Source organism: Camelus bactrianus, chromosome 10 (genome assembly GCF_048773025.1).
Source record: "Camelus bactrianus isolate YW-2024 breed Bactrian camel chromosome 10, ASM4877302v1, whole genome shotgun sequence".
NCBI classification, from domain to species: domain Eukaryota; kingdom Metazoa; phylum Chordata; class Mammalia; order Artiodactyla; family Camelidae; genus Camelus; species Camelus bactrianus.
This window is the reverse complement of record NC_133548.1, coordinates 16766382-16782210: the sequence shown is the minus strand read 5'-3', so window position 1 is coordinate 16782210 and position 15829 is coordinate 16766382. Positions and strand designations below refer to the sequence as shown.

Below are 15829 nucleotides of genomic sequence, written 5' to 3'. Positions count from 1 at the left end.
GGCATGTGGGGCAGTCAGGCCAGTACACAGGTAACTCACACAGTATTATGTACTGAGACACTATTATAAACAGTTCTGCGGGAGCACGGGAGGAGCAACCGCTGGCCTGGAGGTGGGAGTTGGAGCAGGACACCGGTTAAGAAAAAGCTTCACAGAGGCTGTTACCATTCGGAGGAAGCTGTAGAGGATGAACAGGAACTCTCCTGGTAGAGAAGGCTGGTGACAGAGCACAGGTGTTCTAAGCAGACAGATGGCAAGACCAGTAATGTGGCCAATTGAAAGACCCCAGATGGTTTGGGGAGCAATGAGGGATCCTGGCGGCCAGACAGGGAAGGACTGAGTCACAATTAATGTTCAAGGAAGCCCTGCTGGAGTGATCCTCCCAGAGACTCTCCTCAGAGGCACAGGTCCTAGGGATGGGTTACTTGAGTCACCAGGGAGACCCAAATGACCCCATCTAGCCATCCTGCCCTTTGGCAGTAGCATTCATCTGGACTCTGGGTTATTGGGGTTGCTCAGCTCCCACAGACAAAAGCAGGAGTGTGAGGCGGGTAGCTCTCTGTACACAAGGCATTTCCCCCTCTGCTTCAGGTCCCACCTTGGGACTTGGCAGTGACTTAGTGGAGAGTCCAAGATCTGCCATGACCCTAAGAGATGACAAGGGTCATTTTAAGAAACAAGTTCCCATCTCAAGCCAATCTAAAACCCAGCTGGGTCTATACTGCATGAGAACTTACCCCACAGGTACCAAATCTGCACTATGGCTCCAAGAAAGCAACGTTTAAACAATAGGAAAGAGAAGATGAAGAGTTTCCTATTGGACTCAGAGCCAGTATTTGGAGGCAGATGTCTTTCTCCCGGGAAAAATTGTGGTCTGATATTGCCACATCAACTTACAAAGCCCATGCACGTGTCATCTCCATGTAATCCTCCCCCCGCATTGGTAAACCGGGCAGGGACGGGCTTATTCCCCTCCTTCAGATGTGAGAGTTGAGTGTCAGGTCATCTGGAGAACCAAGATGCCTCCCCCCTCGGCACAGGGGGCCCTTGGAGACTAACTGCCTCTTTCTTGAGTTACCTTCATGCTGTAAAGCAAGGAGGCGCACATTCTGCAGCAGAGCCTGGGTCTCCCTGACTTCTGCTTCATAACTTGTATTTAGAGCTTCGCTTTAAAAAATCACCTGACTGTATTTGCTGCAAGTTTTCTCAGCCACTAAACATAGAGCCAGGACGCAGACCTGCCTATCCTGGAAGCCTGTCCTGAGCTTTTCCTGCCAAGCAGCCAGGTCTCCCCACCCTGGACCTCCATGCCCTGGCTCTCCTGCTGCTTTCAGAACAGTCCCTGGAAACACAGACCTATACGAGTGACATCAAGGGGCTGACGGTGCCGGCTGTGAAGACTCAAGGCACTGGCCATGCAGGGTGTACTGAGGCGCAGGGGCTAAAGGATCCACCGTCGCAGCCCTAAGATGCAGCCCCGAGATGCGTCCCAGGGACGTGCTCCCTGGTCGCCCCCTACCCCCCTCGCCATCCCCCTCTGCTACCTGTCTGCGGTGCAGGAAGATCCTCTGGGATAAAGTTAGGGGGGCGCCCCAGCCCCTCACAGGCCACGCACCCCTCTTTGTGCAGGAGCCCTGGCAGGGCCACCTGTTGTTAATCTAGCCCTGGTAATCCATTCTGCACTGTGTCAGCAGTTCAAAAGGGCACTGTTAGTATTTTTTGCCGACTTCAATTAACGTGAGATTTCAGAGGCCCCTCTGATCACATTTCATCTGTCACAATTCAGGAACAAAACAGACAGGTTCCAGTTGAGAGGAGGAAGGAGAAGGAGTTTATTGCAAACAACAACCAAACAAGACAGTTCGGGCTGTGCCCAGCAAAGGGTGCACTGGGGGTGCGCAGCAGCGTCGGCGCTCCCGTGGGCCCAGTGCCTGGGAGCCTCCGGCCCCTTCTCGTCAATAGTCCTCCCCTCCCCCACAAGATGTAAGTGCAATAACTTACTTTAAAAGGCAAGAATGTTTCTTTTAATATTTTGCTATAATGTAGTTACATGATGGTATAGGCAGTAAAACTTTATGGAACTGACCTCATTTTTTATACATTTTTTTCTGAAATTTTAATGTCTTTTTAATATATATTTTTAATATTCCACCCCAGGCCATTAAGCTAAAGGAAAAGTTGCGTCTACACAGGGTTACGGTATCTTACAAGGAGAACAGTCAGTATTGATTGAGGTTCATGTTCCGTCTAGCACTCAGCTCTTTTCAACCACTGCACACCAAACAGACTATTAGACGTTGAAAACTGTCTTTCAAAATCAGTAGTATAAAGGCCTAGCTCTATGTATGTAAGTCAAGGGGGGAGAAGGGACAGGGCAAGGTCAGGTAATATTTTGTTCAACTTTCCTCCCTCCAGCATCCTTAAGGAAGTCAAGGGGGCTCTGTGTGACTTTGAGAAGCAGGGTTTTTGTTGTCTTCCCATTTTTCTCTTTGATGGTCATGGATTATTATCCTGGGGACCCATTTGCCAGCCATCCTCACCCCTGCTAGGCCTGTTTGCTTTCGCACCTGATGGTCAGGACCATCAAGCAGACCAGAAGCCCCAGAGTGTCCAGCCCAGAAAGAGAATGGCTGCGAAAGTAGGATATGTGGTCGTTTTTGTGGAAGAGTGCCTCCTGCCGACCCAGCATAACTGAGGGCAGAGGGGACACTGGAGCTGGGCCCAGCGTGGCCGCAGCCCCACCTCACAATGGCTACCCCACCCCCTTGCAGTGTCTTTGAACTAACCTGGCCACCGTGCTCCCCAAAGCTGGAGGCACGGTGGTAAGAGCTGAGAATCAAGTATAGTTGAAAGAATTCAAGGAAAGGTACAAAGCCCACGTCCTCCAAGTACCTTTGAAGACTTGGGGACCAGCCTCTCTGTGTCCCCAGCGCCCTCGTCTCCCACGCCCTGGGAGCAGAGAGGCATCTGAGGGTGGTAGCAGCACCTTAGTGTCCAGCCTTGGCCGCTGAGACCGGTTCCCAGGGGGATCAGAGGCTGTCAATGTTGGGAGGCTGCTCGTGGGTTTGCCAGCCACCCATCACTTCCGGTTTGCCTTGCCATCTCTGCTGAGATCTTAGGCAAATAGCAAAGAAACCCCACCTCTTTTAGCTTATTGGCTTAGCAGTGACCCAGAGTGGGTCCATTCTCCTCTGCACCTGCCTTCATGAGACCTCGCTCCTGAGGACGCCGCCAGCCCCAGGGAGTCACCCAAGCTTGCTGAGTCACCACAGGAGGTGTGCTTCAGGGGCACCTCCTACACTTGCAGCCCGAGGAGGCAGGAGGCCCGGGCCCAGCCTCCTGACCGGGGAGCACTGCGTCCCTCTGGCCACCAGAACCTGGGCAGCCTGTCTGGCCCCTGGCTCAGGTGAAACGCAGCTCAGGGTGGTCACGTCCCCACCGTAGGCCAAGGATTTTTCCTCTCTATCATGAAGGGACCGGGCTAACTACAGGGTTTCTAGTCCCTCCCAGCTCAGTGATTCTGTGATTCTTAGAGTGTCAGGCAGGCCAGGGGCTGGGACAGGGTGGGGACAGGCCTGGGAACGGGCAGCTACCTGTGGGGAGGTGCACAGGGGTGTTTTCCACTGACATTTTAATTCTAAATACTTGGCTATGTTGGTTCGACAGGCAGGCAGGCAGAGCCAAGAGCCTTCTTCCATTGGAAGCTTTTTCTTCTCAAGCTTTGGGCTGAATTTTGCCTGACTTAGGTCTGGCCCAGGTGGAAAGCAGATACCTAGAGGAACTGATCACCATAGGTCCCTTTCAGAAGATTCCACTTACAGCCTTCTCTCTCCCTTCCCTCATCCTCGGGGGCTGTTTTAGTTCTTTCTCTTTGTTGGATTCTCTCCCAGGTGAGAATATATACCTCTGGTGAAAGTTCCTTCCCAGCCAGCAGCACATTTAAGGAAGAACTGGGGAGCTGTCTCCAGTCCAAAGCAATTTCTTCCTTCCCTTGCCTAGACTTTGGGTGTCTGAGTGGTTTCAGCCACCTCAGGACTGGAATAGGCTTCCTAAAGAGTCATTCCAAGATCCTCAAACATATGAAACACTAAAGCCAAGCCTTCAAGAGCATTTAATTCAATGTCCAAGACCCTTTTCACTTCTAGAAGATCAACTTTAGAGCTACGGTTCACAAAGAGGTCTGACTCTTATTAAGGGAGGTCAAAGCCAGCTCCTTCCCCAGTCTTGCTTCCGGAGCACATGAGAACATGAGGCAGAGATGGGACTGTGATGTTCCCCCAAAACCTAAGCAGCTCAGGAGGGAGGGTCTCACTCCTCTTGGCCCACCCAAGATGCTGTCCTGCGTCCAGGGCCCTGGGCCTGGTAGGCCTGGCCCCCCTCACTGGCAGGATCAGGAGAGAAGGTAGAAAGGGCAAGCAATTCTCCCCAGGGGTGGCCTGCTGGAGGGGCCTCCCAGGGCTCTGAAAGGCCTGCCTTGGACAACTAGTACCCTGTCCCTGAGCTTAGGTGACAGCTGGGCTCTGGTGCCAAAACTCAAGTTGCAGGCCTCAAGTCAGGCAGATGTGGAGTTCCCCTCAGAAGGAGAACCCTTCCCGCAGGCAGAGAAATCTGCTTCCGGAGGGCATCCTGGCCCCTGTATCTGGGACAGAACAAGTGGCTCCAAGGTGCTCAGCCTCACAAGCCCTTCCAGAGGCCAGAAAGAGGAGCTGGGCTTCCCCATCCCCTAGGGCAGAAGTGCAAGGGCAGGTGCCTAGAGGATCCCGGAGACCCGCCCACGTGGAAGGCTCTGGGCAGGTATGGCAGGCTGATGGGGGATGGCCACCTGAGGCCGCAGGGGGCCAGCCCGCCTGCCTGGAGGCTGAGTGAGCGTGCACTCATCCTCTGGTGGATCCCGCGCATTGCTCCTGACCCTCTGCCGCTGTGACCCCAGACCCTAGTTGGTGTGTCCGAGGTGTAAGTCCTTCCACACCAGGACACAGCTCAGCAGCCCCAGCGAGTGACCAGTCTCAGAGAGGAAAAAAGCATCTCCAGACCCTCCTGGAGGGGCCTGAGTGGACGGATTAAAAAGCTACCCAGATCTGCCCGCTGTCACTGCCACCCTGCCCGTGGCGGGATGTCAAGCAGCCAGAAAGTGGATGTGTATGCGCAAGCCCCTGCCCCACCCGGACACCTCCTGGCAGCCCTCCTCCTCTGCTAGAAGCTTTCTTCCAGCGCCGGGGGTCCTGTGGGTGGTCTGCATCCTCCCCTGCAGCATTCACTCAGATCCAGAGTCTCCGGACGGGTGAGAGTGGGGACGCATCCCCCAGGAGCCAGCATTGCTGGGTGACATCAGGATCCTTCAGCTCCAGCTCCTCTGCTCTCTGCCCAGTTCCTCTGGGTGTGTCCAGCACAGGGGACAGCAGGATGGGGCTCCTCACCATCCAGGGTGAAGGCGAGGCAGGTGCCGTGTGTCCAAGAGGTTGGATTCCGTGGGCTTTTAGGAAGAGAAAAGAAGTTGGGAAGGCAGGAGGCCATCTCTGCGGGGCAGCCTGTTCTTCAGACACAGTCACCGGCCTGGTGACCAGGGGACCACACAGCAGAGGGAAGGACGGACATGACTGCACTGTTGCCACTGCTGGGGCTGGATGGGAACCTGTCCTTGACTCAACGGTCAAACAGGGTGGAGGAGGAAGAGCGGGGAGGAAGGGTCTTCAGCTTACAAAGGATGCAAAGCTGCAAAACTTGGCTACCTGGCTTCCTCCACTGGCTCTGGCCAGGAGCAGAGGCTCGGCCCCAGTGCCTGCTGCCTCCTCCTTCCCAGCAGTCGGTGGGGCCTCGGACTTGGGGGGGCTGAAAGTGCTGAGGGTCAGGCCCCGGCCCAGGCCAGGTTCCTAAGAGGAGAGTCGAGTGGGGGGCTGGGGGCCTGGGAAGCATGGGCGTGGCCAGTGCCCCGAGGTGGGAGAGGGCGCGGGGATGGGACAGGAGGTGCCCTGTCATGTGGCCCAGGAGATGGCCGCGCTGTGCTCCTTGGCCTTCATGCGGAGGGCCGCGATGCTCGACGTCTTGCGGTCCGGCTCGCCGTTGAGCTCGTAGCCGTTGAGGCCTGGGCTGAGGCCCGCTGCTCCAAACAGGCCACCCATGTGCGTCTGGCCCACGTGACTGCCAGCCCCGGAGACACTCAGGAAGTCGGTGACGCCACTGGCCCCGGAGCCAGGAGGGTGGGCGTGAGGGGACATGCAGGCAGGCACCGGGTCACAGGGGACCACACATGCTGGCACTGGCGAGGCAGCCCCGTTGTTGCCAATCCAGGATGGGTTCTGAATCTGGGGAGAGGGGAGGCAGAGATGTCACTGGCTGCTTGGGGCCGGGGCAGGGGATGCACACCAGAATGACCTCTCCTCGCTCACAAGCCCACCCTGGTGATGAAACTATTCTTGAGTGTTTACTTGGGAGCCTCTCAAAACCTTTATGCCATCCAGACCCCTAGGAGGGTTTGGGTTTTAAGCTCTGTCTCCTCTGTTCCCAGGGCCAGGCCAGCAGCATTGGGAATTCCGTTTTAAGGACTGAACTCCAAACTTCACCAACGGTCCATTCACAGGCCTGTCCTGGGGGCACCACCCACTAGCTGAGGGCAGCCACTGACCTTGGTCACAGATGCAGACTTTGTCTCTCCATCTGCGGATGCCATTAGGGTCAGAGCCTGTGTCTCACTCACCTCTGGCTCCTCCCCTGGCCTGGCGCATCCTAGGTACTTGATAAATGGTGGCTGACGCCAACTCAGAGAGCCCTGGCAATGGGGGCATGAGCTGTGTGCTTGCAGGTTGTGGTGTGCAGGCAGGGGGTGGGGGGAGTGGGGCCTGCATTCTCTCAGAAGTCAAGGACGGTGGCGGACGTCCCAGAGCTGGTGCCCTGGAGGCTTCAGAATGAGCTCAGGGACTGAAAGGGCTGCCTCAGGAGGTGGTGAGCGTGGATGAGTGGCTAGACGGAGCAGCTGGGTGCCCACCTGCGGGGGCTGGGGGTGGCGTGAGGTGGGGGGTGTGGAAGATGCTCAGGCAGTGTGGGGTGAGGGTTGAACTGAACATCTGATCTTCTATCTGTGCAGCTGTAATCCTGCCCCCCTCCCCAGCTACCACTTCTGGACTCCATTTTCACCTCAGCATTTATGGAGAGGTAGAGCTGGGGACTCAGCCAAAAACACATCTCCCCAGGTGTCCTGGGTGGAGGGCAGGGTGAGCAGGATAAGCTCTGAGGAGGAGTTAGTGCATCTCTCAGCTACACCCATGGGCTTCTCAGTGGCCCGCAAGCAGCTTTTGCTGGCCCTCACCTCCACCTACCTCCATCTCCAGTGTTTGGAGTGCACTCAGGGAAGACACTTAAAAGCAGTGAGGAGGGGGCTGTATTCCCAGATCCCACGGGGCCTGCAAGGACGATGAGAACTGCTTGCAGATTAGCCTGGTCACAGTCCTCCCCTCGGTCCCTGTGAGGAGGAGTGGGTTGGCCGTCCCCCACCCCCTCTCTCAAGAGACCTGGGCCGCGTGATGTGTGGCGCTGCCCTGAGAGGGATGAGCACGCCCCGTGTTGTTTCTCTCCCTCCAGTGTGTGAGCTCAGGCAGCAGAGATCCAGGCCAAGGAGTTGGGGTTGGAGGTCCAACCTCCAGGGCACAGAGGGAGGCTGGGCTGGGGGAGGGAGAGAGGGGAGAGAGATGCAAGGATGTGGTGGGAGCTGATGCAGACGCTGTGTGTGCATGAGACACCCCCACTCCCCAGCCTCACCTCTGAGCCTGACCCTTGACCCCTTCCACGTGAATCCTGAGAGGGGGAGGGGCAGAGCTGGTCCTGGTGGGGTGCCCAGGGCCCATGTGTTAGCATGGCCCAGGGACAGCAAGAAGAAAAGGAGATTCAGGAAGGCCTGTGCACACTGCCACCGCGTGGCATGGCCGGGCTCGGAGCTGCAGGCAGAGGCCACGCCCCAGCAAGGCCTGAGAGGGAGGAAGTGGGTGCTACTGCCGCATAAGTCGAGGGGTGTCTGGAGTGGACTTGACCAAAAATCCACCTCTCCAGTGTCCTGGGTGCCTGAGGTTATCACAGTACTCCTCGTCCCTTTGCATCCCACTGAGGACTCAAATGCCACTAGAAGGGGGACCAGCTGACAGCCATGGAGGAAGATGCTCTGGAAGATGGGAGGGGAAGGTGGGACAGACGCCTGGGAGGGCTCAGAACACACAAAGCAACCTCTCTGAAGCCATATAACTCACAAAGCACTTCTGCACAATCTAATTTAGCACTTTCAACAACCTCATAAAAGATCTGGGGCAGGTACTTTTATAATGCCCAATTTCCAGGTGAAGAAACCGATGCTCAGAGAGCCTGTGACTTGCCTGAAGGGAGAAAGATCTGGAGCTGAGATGACAGCCTAAGTCCTGGGTCTCAGAATTCCACGTTCACTCCAGCCTTGCCTCAAGTCCTCCAGATTTCTGGACCCCTCTCTCCTAGGAAACACTCTGGGTGGCTCCCAGTGGCCTGCAGACCCCCTGGCCTTCTGCATTCCTTGGTTCGGATGCCCAGAGCAAAAGTGGCCAAAGTGGCAGAAGAAAATGCAGTTCTCACCACCCCAACCTTCCCTTCTCTAAAGTCTGGCCACGCCTAGGTCAACACTCACACTGGACAGAAAGAGCTCTGGGCCTCCCACATTCTAAATGAACAGGCACCGGCCTGGAATGGGCCTGAAGGGCGACTCAGAGCCCTGAGTCCTCTCTCCGGGGATGGTACCCCTTCTCAGGGTGCGAGGGCCTGGGGGCCAGAGCAGGCCTGGGGGCAGGTACTCACCTGGGCGTAGTTCTCTGCTCGGGTGAGAAGGGGCAGCTCATAGGCTGTGGAGAAGTGGGTTCGAACCTGCTGCATCTGCCCAAAACGCTCCCTCTTCCTCCACTTGGCCCGCCGGTTCTGGAACCAGACCTACAGGACAGAGCAGTGGTCACGGGGTCAGGCCCGGAGCTGGAGGCCCCGCCCCACCTTGTAGTGTGCGGTAGGGTCTCCTGGTATGTCTGCCTTTGTTTTTATCCTCAAGAGTTTACAATCTAGAGTGATCTAGAGTCAGGAAGGCAGAGAATCAGGAAAGCGGTTTACACCAACTATCTGTGGGCGTGATCTTGGGCCAGTGACTTCGTTTTTCTAAGCTTCAGAATCTAGGGCACAAAACACGTCACTGATCATCTTAGTGGCCATCTAGCCAACCCCAACATAGTGTGGCTGAACCTGCTGGGGCCACAGACTCCTGGGGAGAATTGGGTAAAGGCTGTTGAAAGCTCCTCTGGAAAACCATTCTCCTAGGTGATTACATGCGTGCAGTTTTGCCATCATTTTCCAAAAGGTCTATGACTTCCTGGGACTTCTCAGCCCAGATTCAGAATTCCCACTTCCTGAATCCTCTGTGCAGCCTTTTGTGGGAAACAGTCTCCCCACTCAGAACCTACTATGTTAAAGATTCTCTGGGAGATGGAGGTTCAGCCGGCAACAGAGGCAGCTGGGGACGGCTTCGTGGAGGGAGCACTGGGCACGGCGCCCCGAGTGCTGGCTGTAAGGGCGGACGTCCAGGCTGAGTTTAGGAAAAGCCGGTCATGTTCAGAGACCTCAGGAGGCCGCACGTCAGGTGGAGGAGTGATGGGAGAGAAACAATCGTGGAAGTGGGAACCAGATCAGCGAAGACCTCAAATGCCAGGTGGAGGGGCTTGTGGCGGTGCCATGAAGAGAGGCATCTGCTGCAAAGTCTCAGGCCCAAGGGGAGGGGTGGAGGCCCTCCTGTCACTGAGCATGAGCGATGGGGCGCCTGACTGGGGACCTCATGGAAGGGAGGGGTCTGAGTCAGGTGTGTGAGCAGGGGTCTTTGGCGGTGGGGTGGGTCCTTTTCCTTTGCAGGTGTGTTTCTGGTAGGCTGAGAACTTTCTCGAGGCTCACGCATCTGCCACCCCTGCCAGTGACTTGGGATCTGGAAAGGGGGTGATGGGGGCAGGAGAGGGTGGGAGAGGTGGAGTGAGGGGGGCTCAGCTTCCAGGTCAGAAATGGCTTCAAGCTCAAAGGCCGACCTCAGAGCTCCCTAGAGGGAGATTCCTGTCAGCTCCATGTGCACCTGCTGGCTGACTCAGGTGCACGTGGACACACCCCTAATAGTACACTGCCCGCAGCCTGGCTGAGAGCACGGAGCTTCCTTGGAGGAGGGAGAAGGAGCTGGGCTTGAGGCCTGGACAGGTTCCCTGCCAGGCAGCACAGAGGCTGCTCGGCCCACCTGAGCTTCTGATGCAGCTGGGGCACACAGTACCAGTGGGAGCACTTGGCATTACCACTGGCCTCAGTTTCTGCATCTTGAAAATAGGGCCAATATCTGTGCTGATGGCAAGAGCAGCAGGTGAGATGAGAAATGCAGTCACAGAGTTTTTAGGGTACTTCACATTTGTTTATTTACAGCTCCTGACCCTTCTTTCTGTCTTTCATCAGAAGAAAGAAGTCAGAAAAGAAGAGGTACCTTTTTGTGGCTCATATTTGTGTGGGGAGGGTGGGGGTGAGATGGAAGTACAGGGCTGCATTTCAACCCAGTGTACAAGCATGAGTCACACACACACACACACACACACACACGGTGCTCCTGGCATTTCTCTCAGCATCACTTTGTTTCCTCATCCTGACTCTGCTGCAGGAGAAACACTCTCCTATGTCCCCCCCGGAGCTGGCCCTCTCCTGGGCTGGGGGTCTCAGCCCCTGCCCCAGAGCCTCCAGAGGCCCCTTTTCCTCCAGGGACCCTTGGGGTCTGGGTCCAGGCCTCCCACTGGGAGCCCAGGGAGAATCAGGCCTCCTCTCTGCACCACTGAAATGGGATCCCCCTTTATCAGTGGCCTGGAATGGGGGGCTGGGGGCAGGATGAGAGAATGAATCGGAGGCGCTTGTTTTCATTTCATGTTTAATTTCCTGCAGGCTTAGCTCAGTCTTTCCTTTCCGCTCCTTCCTCAGCCTCCCAGGGTTTTCTGGGGGGGAAGCCGGGGGAGGGGAGAAGCCCACTGGAGGCATCAGGATGTAGGGCCGCTGTCTGTCCTTGTGCTGGGGGGAGAGGGGAGGCTAAAACAATTGATGTTGTCACCACTGGGGGTTTCCCTTGAGTCTCGTGGAGTGGGTTCTGTGGTGGGAATGCGGAGGGGAGAGGTGCTGGTGGAGGTGACACAGAGGCTGGGCTGGGAGGGACACAGATCGGGGAAGGAGGCAGCCGGTGTCCTGCCAGAGGGGCTTGAGAGTTGGAGGGAGGAGCAGGGTCGGGGAGATGGAATGTGGGGTGGGGGCTGAAGCTGAGTGTGGGGGGAGGAGGCGGGGGAGAGGGAGACCCGAGTTATCTGGGAAGACAGATGAGCGAAGGGGGAGAGGCAGCTGAGATAGCACCGTCTTTGGGAAGGGAGTGGAAGAGGGTCAGGCTGAGGGATTTATTTGAGAGCTAAGGATGGAGATTGTGGGAGGCAGCTCAGCTGGAGGGGTTGCAAGCTGATGGGAGCAGAACTGCCCCCCTCCACCCCTCACCTCCAGGTCTTTCCTCCCTGGGCCTTACCTTGCTTACAAGGCTGGAGCTTTCCTGCCCAGATAAGGCTTAAGCTAAGTGAGCCTCACTGGTCTTCCATCTCCTGACGCATAAGTTGGGTGGTGGCAGGGGTGTCCTCATGGGCCCCTTCTGTGCTCACATTCAAGGGCCCTGAGACTCAGAGCATGCTTCCACTTCTGACCCTTGGAGCTTGGGGCCCTGACAGCTGCTCCCTAGATGCTCTGTGGCCACAGGCCTGTCTCCATTGTGCAACTCCGGGGAGAAGAGGGGGCTGTGAGGTCCTGGCCTTCCATCCTGCGTGTCGCGCCCCAGGACCACCCTGCTCCTGGCCCACCCCAGCCTGGGACCACTCAGCACAAGCTTCTCCCCAAGGACCCAACCGTCTTGGCGGAGGCCTCACTAACCGCAGCCCATCTGGGGCCAGGGTGGGGTGGCCCAGGGTGGGGAGGCCTCTGTCTTATTGTCTTCAGACACCAGCTGCAGAGATTGGAATCCCAGACAGCAGAGAGAGGCCCCTGCAGCACCCTGGAGTGGGGCCAAACCCCAGGCTTCTTCCCAGGAAAGGTCCGTCTCGGGGCGGGGAGGAGGGTGCCATCGCCCCTCTCCCTGTCCCCACCACCACTCGACGCCAGGCACCTGGCTTCCCACCAGCTGATTACGGGCCCCAAACAAACTCAGCAGAGGCACGCAGGGGGTCCCATCACCACTCCCCCACCCCCAGGACACTGCCAGGCTCAACCCAGAGGTCTGACGCACATGACAATCCCACCCACCCTGTTGCCTTTATACAAAGAAAAGTCTCAGAACAATCTGGCACTTGTCCTGGTACAGAAAACTAAAGTAAAAGGAGCACTGGGCTGGAACTCAGGAGTCCCACATTCTAGTCTCAGCATTGCCACTGAATCGTCTTTCCTGAGTCACCTGACCACAGGCGATCATTTCCCGCCTCTGGTCCTCTCTTCTTTGTTATCATATAAGAGGACCAGGTGATCCTTTCCAGTAAAAGCATTCTATAATTCTGTGGTCCTCCCCTTAGATGATAAGATATGCAACACACCAGAGTTTCCCTTTCTGCCTTGGCTGCCGGGAAGCTCAGGGTTGAAATTGGCACTTTGTGGCAACTAAAGTCCTTAGCCTAGATTTTTGACATAATTACCTTCCCATTTCATGATATTGTTCTTGTTCTTAGATGAAAATGATAAATCTTTAATTGTAAGCTGCCTTAACACCTTTTTGGAAGTGGGCATAAATGTGTGTGTGTGTGTGTGTGTGTGTGTGTGTCTGTCTGTGCAGAGAGAACACTCCATTTTAGCTGTATTGTGGTGCCTGAAAAATGCTAAACAGACCCCAGTGTCATTCCATGTGTTGTACTGGAAGGACCATCCTTTCGATACTAAGTGAATTCTACTTCCGGGTACTCCTGTCCATTGGTTAGGGACACACACGTACACACATGTGTACATATGTGTACTGCGCAGAAAATGAACGGTTGGCCCCACACCAACACAGCACCTACAGGAATGTCCCATAACCAGCCGCCCCCTCTCCACCTGCTCCTTTAGCTCCTCCCAAATCCACTGGCTGGGCTGAGGCCAGATGCTGGGGTTCCTGTCCAGCCTCGGAGGCACAGGAAGTTGCGTGGCTGGGTCTCCTGACTCAGGTGAGAATGTGGGTGTGAGAGGGCTTCTGTAGTCACAGTGAGGCCTCAGCTGCCCTCCTTCCTTCCCTCATCAATGTGAGCTGAGCTGGAGGGGAATAAACCAGGAAGCCTGCCCTCGGGAAGGCCACCAGACAGCTCCAAATCACTTTGGGTATGTGCCATTTCTGGATGGCTGTGTATTCACTGACAACTGTCAGTCCTTTTCACATTAGCCATTTGAGACGAAAATGTTTCTGGGCCATATTACAAATGCCTCTGCCTTATTAAACAGAACATGGTTGAGATTGATGAAGCTGTTATTGAAATACCTTAGAAATGCTCTGCTGAAGATTTTTGTTAGCGAAGGACAGCAACAGGGGACACCCTTCAGGTCTGCTGAGTAACCTAAGGCTCTTGGTCCTGGCACAAAAGGGTCCTGAGCTGAGCTGTGCTGAGCTGCTCTGAACTGAGCTGCTTTTTGAAAACCACTTTGCTCTCAAGCTGTTGATTTCCATAGTCCACCGAGGGGGAAAAGCTGCTATCTGCCAACACCTTATTTGCTATTTCTAACATGCTCTGGGTCAGAAAAGCAAACCGAACAGGACGTTTATTGTGTGTTGTGCTGAAGCTTGAGCTATAGTGCATGGGTCTTGTCACCTGTGCCGCTTGGGTACTTAGAGGTCTTTGCTTCCTTCCTGGTTCTTTCTTTGTTGTAATTTCATGCAGGGAGTGGGGACCACATCTCTCTGGACAAAGGTCAGTTGGTCCCAAATATTTATTTTTTGCCCATGTCGCTTTGAGTTCAGCCTCCTTTAATTAGTAGAAATGCAGTGAGGAGCAATCAGACAGTTCCTGCCCTCAAGGAACTCACATTCTAGTGGGAGAAGGCAAACATAAAATAATTTTAGCCAATCATAAATTCTATAAAGAAGATAAAATAGGACAATGTGGTAGAAGGTGACCAGGTTTGCTTGGGTTGTGTTGTGTTGGGTTGGGTTGAGTTGGGTTGGGTTGAGCTGTGTTGGGTTGGGTTGAGCTGTGTTGGGTTGGGCTCGTTTGGGTTGTGCCAGGTTGTGTTGAGCTGTGTGGAGTTGTGCTGGGTTGAGTGTTTTGGTGGTTGGGTGATGGAAGGGGGCTACTGCTTCAGCCATGGTGGTCAGGAAGACGTCTCAGAGGAAGCTTATGGAGGAGGAAAGATGGAGGAGGAGGTGGCCATTCTGGGCAAAAAGAAGAGTTGGGTTGTCTCTGTTTCCCCCACCAGGCTGCTGTGGATATCTATAAAATCCTGTTTCCTTTCTAAGAGATAGGCCTTCCAGAGCTGGGACTAGTCATCATTGCCTTCAGGAAAGGGCCTGGACTCAAACAGCCTGTAGATCTCAGAAGCATAGCTCACAGCCTTCCTGTCCCTCCAAGGGGAGCCTGCCCCTGCTCCAACCAGAGCAAGAAGCTGGAGAGTAAAGTGAATAAAAGCAGACTCATGCTGGTTGGAGCAGAGGCACGAGGGGCGGGCTGGGAGCCTCTCAGGCCCTCCATGGACTGAGGTGAAGAAACCTGGTGTGACTAGGGGACAGTCAGGCGGTCCCAGCTCTGGCCACCAGCCCAAGGGCAGGCCCTGCCCTCCCACGCCCTCGCCGGGCACCCTCGCTGACCTGCACACGGGCCTCGGTGAGGTCCGTCCTCATGGCCAGCTGCTCCCGCGCGTACACGTCGGGGTAGTGGGTCTTCTGGAAGACCTTCTCCAGCTCCTCCAACTGGTAGCTGGTGAAGGTGGTCCGGTTCCGCCGCTTCTTGCCCTTGTTGCTCTCCGAGTCGGCCTTCTCCAGCGGGCTGGGCAGGTCGGCGCTGGCCCGGTCCTGGGGCCCCTTCACCCCGGCCTCCTTCACACTGAGGTAGCTGCTGTCCATCCCCACGGTGTCAGAGTCGGGTGGCAACTCTGGCTCACCCAGGGAGCTCTCCTTGGCTGAAGAGGGAGAAAACAAGGTCAAAAACCAAGGGCTGAACCACTCAAGAGAGGAGGGAGGCACGGGGGAGCCATCCCCTGCCCTTCTCCTTTCTGGGAAGTACTGGATGGGAAGTCAGGAGACTGGGGTGCCAATCCTGGGTTGCCATGAGCATGCTGTGACCTTGGGCAAGTCCCTTTCTGTCTCTGAGCCTCTTTGCCGTCATCTCAGAATGGGCCCCTTTCAACACCAATGATCTGTGACTCTGGATCAGCCGATCCAGCTGACCTCTATAACATGTAATCTCCACCCCACTGACTGGGCTCCTTCCTCTGGAAGGACTCTCTTTGCCAAAACTTCTCCTTTGGGCATCGAGGATGCTGACTCAGTGCCTTGGACTCCCAGAGGCAGCAGCAACTGAGCTTAGGGAGAGGAAAAAAGCCCTCTCCTCTAGCGGGCTGGTCCTGTTTGGGGTTCAGCAGGGGCCGTGGAGGCTCTGCCCACGAACTCTGTGCAGAGGGGTCCCATCCGTCTGCCCTCCACCCTGGTCTCACCTGTTGTCCAAGCAGTGTCCTCCTCCCTCCAAGTGGGGACTGTGTTTACTGAGGAAGTTGGGCACCTCCCCCTCCAACATGCCCAGGATGCCAACATGGGGGCCCCAGCAGATTTATACAAAGTGCACAGCCCGGGGCCCAC

General features: G+C 55.8%; 1 protein-coding gene across 1 annotated transcript in view; it reads right to left on the bottom strand.

Moving 5' to 3' along the window:
* Positions 1 to 4135: 4135 nt before the first annotated feature.
* The window catches only part of ALX4 (ALX homeobox 4), a 42225-nt gene continuing 30531 nt past the window's right edge, over positions 4136 to 15829 (bottom strand). The window contains exons 2-4 of the mRNA XM_010964646.3: positions 14843 to 15153; positions 8806 to 8934; positions 4136 to 6302 (exon numbers count right to left, since the gene is read on the bottom strand). Of these exons, the coding sequence (XP_010962948.2) occupies positions 5973 to 6302; positions 8806 to 8934; positions 14843 to 15153 (770 nt within the window). The 3' untranslated portion in view covers positions 4136 to 5972. The remainder of the gene's footprint in view (positions 6303 to 8805; positions 8935 to 14842; positions 15154 to 15829) is intronic.